This window comes from Mastomys coucha, unplaced genomic scaffold (assembly GCF_008632895.1).
Source record: "Mastomys coucha isolate ucsf_1 unplaced genomic scaffold, UCSF_Mcou_1 pScaffold8, whole genome shotgun sequence".
Classification (NCBI taxonomy): Eukaryota; Metazoa; Chordata; class Mammalia; order Rodentia; family Muridae; genus Mastomys; species Mastomys coucha.
In genome coordinates, this window is record NW_022196914.1 from 1,399,665 (window position 1) to 1,406,758 (window position 7,094).

General features: G+C 39.5%; 1 protein-coding gene across 3 annotated transcripts in view; it reads left to right on the top strand.

The window, feature by feature from the left end:
- C6 (complement C6) overlaps positions 1-6,741 on the top strand; it is an 83,313-nt gene extending 76,572 nt beyond the window's left edge. For all 3 annotated transcript variants that reach the window (XM_031360042.1, XM_031360043.1, XM_031360044.1), the window contains 2 exons: positions 356-597; positions 6,382-6,741. In XM_031360042.1, coding sequence (XP_031215902.1) covers positions 356-597; positions 6,382-6,563 — 424 coding nt within the window. In that variant the 3' untranslated portion in view covers positions 6,564-6,741. The remainder of the gene's footprint in view (positions 1-355; positions 598-6,381) is intronic.
- The last annotated feature ends 353 nt before the right edge of the window (positions 6,742-7,094 follow it).

Here is a 7,094-nt window from a genome sequence, read left to right on the forward strand (position 1 = left end):
CAATAAGTGGGAGAGGGTGGGGTGGCAGGCATGGGGAGTGGGGAGGCAACAGGGGTTTGTTTTTGTTTTTGTTTGTTTGTTTGTTTCTTTGTTTTTTGGAGGGGAAACTAGGAATGGAGAAATTTACATGTAAATAAAGAAAATATCTAATAAAAAAATTTAAAAAAAAAGATAGAAGTTCAAGAAGATGAGTCACAGAGGCACATGGGATGGAAGTGGGAGGGGTGGATGGAAGGAGAGACACAGAGAGTGCAAAAACCTGGTGGAGAAAACTTGAGTGGCCAGTCGCCTGTACATGTTATCTGCATTTTCTATATGCCCTCAAACATAACACTTGCTTCCTGTCTGCTCACAGCACTTATTCAGAAGATCTCTGTATATTTGATGGGGGATCCAGCCAGTACTTCACTTCATCTGCTTGCAAATTTTTGGCTGAAAAATGTTTAAACAACAACCAGTTCCAGTTTGTCCATGCTGGTTCCTGCCAAGAAGGCCCACAGTTAGAATGGGGACTTGAGAGGCTAAAACTTGCATTGAATAGCACAAAGAGGGTGCCCTGTGGATACAACACCTGCTATGACTGGGAAAATTGTTCAGGTAAGCCAGTGTGATAAATAAATACTAGAAATGTTCTCACTCTGTTCTACTCAGATCATGTGGCATATTTCCTCTGCATTTATACATCATAGATATATATATGTATATATATACATATATATATGATTTTATATAACCTGACTTTAATCAAAAACTGGTTTTTTTGTTAAAATTTTATGATCTAAACAGAAAAGGGGAAAGATAACCAACCACAAACTAAAAGTAGCTACCTTAGTAATTCAGGGGCATATCTTTCCAACTTCTTCCTATGCCTGTGTACTCAGTGTTATCCTTAGATAACAATAAGACAGCAGTTTTCAATGTGTGGGTCATGACCATTTCATGGGTCAAACAACCCTTACACAGGGGTTGCCTAAGATCCCAGAAAACAGAGATATTTCCATTGTGATTATAAAGTACCAAAAGTTATGATTATAAAGTAGTACAATTATGAAGTAGCAACAAAAATAATTTTATGATTGGGGATCACCTCACTGTGAGGAACTATATTAAAGAGTCACGACATGAGGAAGGTTAAGAACCACTGCAGAGCAGAAAGAGGAATACCATTCTGCTCCACAGCTTCAAGCAGCCCCTTTCATACCCCAGGTAAAGAGTCCTCGTGAGAATTATCTCATTTTTCCCTGTTGGTTCATACTCAGTTGATCCAAGAGTGCTATCTAGGTCAGATTGGGGTTCAGTGTGATGCCAATTGCTGAAATATTTTCCTTAAATTTCTTTAATTCCTCTATTAGTGACTGGCACTTTTGAGGACTGGCAGTATTACTCAATCAGACATTTTGAGCCCAAGTTCAGGGTCCCACTGGACTCAAGCACTGGTTTTCACCTATGGAACAGTCTTTTACTTTCTACTGTTTCTCTTCCTCCCTGTCTGTGAGGTCAACCAGATGTCCACAAGAAAGCTCTAGGACCAAAGTGTACATCATTTGTCATTCAGAGGTCATACTCAGTGCACAACTTAGGGAACAAATGATTCTATTGTCCAGAAAAGACTATTTGCTCAAAATTGCTTCAAATTGAACTACCCATATTGTACTGATATTCTCATCTGGGTCACTATAAAGACAACCAACTTCACAAAAAAATTGTTCCTGGTGCCTCACACATCTCAGGCATTGCCCTAGGTATAATAAACATACATAAAAGATGAAATGGGGCCATATTTTATGCAATGTTTTACAAATTGATGTGTTAATTTAACATGGCATGACATAAATATAACTTTTTTCATGTCCTGATATTATTGTCACATGTTAAATGTCTATAAAATGTGTAAAAATATTAAATATGATTCATTTATCCAATATTTAATTAGATTAACTTTTTCCTGATACATTTGTATTATAAACAGTGTTATGGCCAATAAGTTTATCACAAAGGGTTCTGTTAATCTAAAGTTATTTCTTTAATACTTGCCTTAGAAAACAGAACTTAAAAGTAAATAATATTTAATGATGTGTTCTTTATACATTGACAACTCCTCACAATATACTTTTGTCATATTCTTCCCCTTCCCCGAACTCCTTCCAGATCCTCTCCATAAATATTATTTTTAAAGTATAAAACGTTAACTGATACAATGCATTAGCCTACTTTCCAGAAGTGTTTCTGTGAATCTTATATGCTGTTCACCCGCTGACACCCTCACCAAGCCTAGTGGTCGTCCCTCCGTTAGAACCTGTCAGTCATCCTTAAGATGCAGCATTGCTTCTCCGTCCTCCCCAAGTGGAGTGCTGTTCACATCACATGTGTGAACTGAAAGGAAGCAATCTTCATGGCACTACATCTACTCCACGAGAACATCTGCCCCTGAAGTGGGCCATTTCATATAATTTACAAAAAGCGGTTAGCGATTAGGATTTAACAGATCACACGGGCATCCAGATTCCCCTTATGATACATTTTCAAGAAGTGTTTCTAAAACTTGGAAATAAAACACCCAGTGGAAACCTGTGGAGTTGTTCCATCTAAAACCACCTCAGATTTATAAAAATCCCTTTTCAAGTTCCTGCTCCAAGGTTCTCCATTTCTGAGAGAAGAATCATCATCTTGCCCAAGAATATATTCTTTCTGATCAGTTTAAAACTGAGGACCAAAATCATCATCTTTGGCAGGCCACAAGTTCTGCCCAAAATGGAAAAAAGATGTAGCCTCACAGAGCACAGGGCATCTGATGGAGCCCCTCCCCTCACACAGAATAAAATACCTGAGTCTTTAACTCCACGCCATAGCTGAATAGGGCAATTCCACACAAGAGACAAAAATCAGGGGCCTGCTTCCCATGTCACCCAGCTCTAGTTACTGTGAAATCTCATAATAGACAAAATCTCTACTATCTGTATTTTAGCTATTTGGTCAAAAACATCAACCACCTAGCACCTCTCTCAGAAGTAGTATTTTGTGGTGGAAAGACCTGTAAGTGTTATCCAGGATCCTTCCTCTATTTACATATGAACATTTTCACTGGGAGTTGTAGTACAAAGGTATTATTGTTAGAAAAATAGAGAGAGCCCAACGTGAGAGCTTAAACCTGTGACCTTAGGATTTGAGATGCAGATTCAGGAGGATTTAATGAGCTCAAGACTAGGGTTACAGGGTGATTTCCAGAGCACAGCTGCAATGTAATAATTTGTCTCAAAAGTCTACCATACAAAAATTAATTAATTAGTTTTGGGAAGCCAGATGAGGTGGTTGTTGTTGTTGTTGTTTAGGCCTCTGACTTTACTGGGTAAGTCAGGATGTATAGAGATGTTTAGAGTTATCTTGCTTTCTTCCTTGCAATATAGAAGGCCTTTATGGAATTCTTACTTTTAACAGATTTTGGTTTACTATTTTTTCATGAATTATTCCTTTCAAATCTGTATGACTTAGCAATAATTGCTGCAATACAACTGCATTGAAATCTCTGCTTTAAGAGTGTCTGAGTGCCCACACACTCTCCAAACACAAGTTCATTTTTTAAATAAATACTAAAAAGTTTTAACACTTAATCAGTATTGTTCAAATTGATGGAATTTGGGGGGTTATCAACCTAATACATAAGCATTTCTTAATAAAAATATTTACTTATATAATTAAAAGAATTTTGGTTTTGCACATAGTCAAGTCACTAAAAAGCACTTTTTTAAAGAAATGGTCAGCCTCAAACAGTATTGTTTTATAATTTATTTATTCTTTGACAACTTTGTAATATATACATGTATTGTCATCATATCCAAGCCAAACCTCCGATCCCCACTTCCCTTAGACATGCTCTCAGCACTTCCGTCTCCGGCTTCCATCTTTCTTTTTCCTCCTCCTCCTCCTTATCACCATCATCATCATGAATATCCTTAAATACTCCCCTGAGTATACTTACTGCTTCCCTGCATGGTTCTGGGGCTATTCACCTGAGCACGGACAGTGTACCAATAGCCACATCTAAGAAGAAAAATTATTCCATTTCCCCCAACAGGCTTTCAGTAGCTCTGCATCTCATGAGCTCCTCTCCCTTTTGACTGGCTTGTTTCATGCGGGTCTTCCACAGGCACCTACAGCTGCTCTGAGTTCATGAGTGCAGTGGCCATGCTATTCTCAGAAGATAGCATCTCACAGCATTCCTCTTCATCCTCTGGCTCTTACATCCTTTCTGTCCTCTCCTCTTTGCTGGTCCCTGAGCCTTCTGGATGGGTGGGGTTATAAAAATGTTCTATTTAGGGCTCCTCTTCTCGGCACCTTCATCAACTATTAGTTTATACATTGATTACCCACAGCTCCCCCCCCCAATATTTTTTGAACTAAGGGTTGAAAGCAGCATTAATCTATAGGTATAAACATAAATATTTAAAAGGCAGTTTGACAATCTGTCCACTTAACAAAACAACAACATGAGGGGCATCACACACACACAGACACACACACACACACACACACACACACACACACAGCTCCAAGAGCCTATGACCTTCCTGACTATAGGCTTTTAACAAGTTTTAGAGCACCAGGCATGAATTACCTCCTGTGGATTAGGACTCAAATCCAACCAGAAAGTAGCCAATAATGACTCTGCCAGTCTTTAATCTATCCAAAGTCAGCATCATAGTGAATTGCACTAGAAGTGGCACCATTAAATAGCCAAACCAGTGCAGCTACAAAAAAAGGAGAAATTTAGAAATGTATTTCATACCCAACCTACTCACAGCAAGTTGTGGCTTAGTAATGTTAAGTTGAATTGAATGCCATCTTGCTTAAACTGTGCTGGTGATTGCACTGTGCCCTCTTTTCCTTCCCTATCTAAAATGAGTTTAAGGGGGGAGAGAATCTAAAGTGGAATATCAAAGTAGTAAGATGTTCTCTTTTCAAAACTTAGAAAAGAAATGGCCCCCTTAGGGACCCTCTTTTTATGGATATAAAATGTTCAGTCTGAATTACAGAAATATCTGCTACCAACCAACCAACAGGAAGGGGAAATTCATTCAGCAACAAACCATTTAGCATCCCACCTATGGAAGTTCCTGTACAGTCTGGTGAAGGGGTTGGACATAAAGGGCTCTTAGTTCCATTCAGATGTTCGCCGTCCTTGGAGAACTCAAATTAGACAGTTCTTGCATGACTCACTTTAATGCAAAGCCATGGGATGAGAACTATGAGAGAAGATTATCCTGAGCTGGGTTTTGTAATGGTGAAAGTGTGAGGACCCGAGTGCTAAAGGATTCATTGCTAGACGGAGTGAGAATGTCCCTTAGGTGTTGAAAATAAACAGGCTTGGTGCACATAATCATGATGACACAAAAATAGTGGTGATGGTGCAGCTGAAAATCCCGAGAGAACTCATTTCTTAAGCAAGGTGTGATAATCCTTTGGTCTTTTTCCAGCTGCATCCTTTCTGACAATGAACGAGATTTTTCCCAGTGCTCTTACCTTCTCCAGTTGGCTACAGCTAAAATAGGCACACTCCAAGTTCAACAAGACATTCTGCCTCTGTAAGATAAGGTAGAGAGTAAGCCAAGAAGATATCTGAAAACAACCTCTGTCACCTACACACATATGCACACAGAAACAGAGACACAGACCCAGACACACACACAAAATGAAGAGGAAGACCGTTTCCTAAACACAAGGTTTGTAGAAATGATTCAGTGATTAGGCGCATCCAAAAGCAGCCCTCATGGGAGAATCACCTAAATTAACTGTTTATTAAAAATACAGGCCACAGAATATTATAACCAGGTAACATTCTAGTATAAAATGAGCACATATGACATAGGGTTATTTCAACACACTGAAGCTTGTGGGTCACTTATTAAAATACCTGTCCCTAACACCGTTTGATCCCAGACAAACTGCAGGATAGATCATAGACTTGTAAGAATTCAATAAAGTATGCAAAGTGCTTGGCATAACATATTGTTTCAACGCTTATGGCCAATAAATAATAACTGTAATGTTACTAAGAAGTGCCCAGAGAAAAGGGCAGGACAGGTCACGGACCTCGTATAAATGGTGTTAACAGTGAGTGTGAGTGGCTCACATCTTGGTTGGATGTGGACCATGAGGCCCAGCAGGGGTCACAAGGGCCCAGTTCTGGAATCTTACTAGCTTCCAGAGAGCACTCTGCTGCCTTAAATTCTTATCTCACCATGCAGTGACTGTTGGGTACCTTGGGATGTCACTCTAGTTTTGGCTTTCTCTTAATTGCCATCAAGGGTCCTATGGAGAAGGGTTAAGTAACACCAGGCTCCAAAGAGTTGTCTGTGGTGACTCACACTCTCTCTTTTGTTGCAGCCCACACTTCCAACTGTGTCTGCCTGTTGCCCCCACAGTGCTCCAAGGATGAAAACCAACTCTACTGTGTCAAAATGGGGTCATCAACGCGTGGGAAAACAGTAAACATCTGTACAGTGGGAGCGGTGAGGTGTGCAAACAGGAAGGTGGAAATACTGAACCCTGGGAGGTGCTCGGATTAGTGTGGCTAGTGATAAATGAATTTACTATCACAAACAATGGACAGGAAGTGAGGAAAGTGAATGGATGGGAACACAGTATAATGACACCTATGTGCAGGGATGTCATAATAGAAACCTATTTGTATAATAACCTAAACAATTTTTTAAGTCATATGTAAACTGGCATAGCCATAAATTGCTGGACAAAATTGTCTTGTGTCGTTTGTTGTCATACTGTTACTCTCTAACCCACTCTGCCGTTTGATCACCCCCTATCTAATGCCAGCATCTGTTGTCCTTCAAAACGTCTATTATCAACCCAGCAAATTGTCTCACATTGCACAAAGTACATTGGGACTTCAGAGGGCCTTTGAAGCTTGTGAGAAACATTATTCTCACAATTAAAAATAATAAAAATCCATAGCATTTTTCAACGGATCGATCAACAGAAAGCTGCGGAGTCCTTAGTACACATCACAAATACCCAGCCTTCCTGTTTTTGTTTCAAAAATCATTTCTCAGTCTCCACAGTGTAGCAAGGAGTGTTCCGGA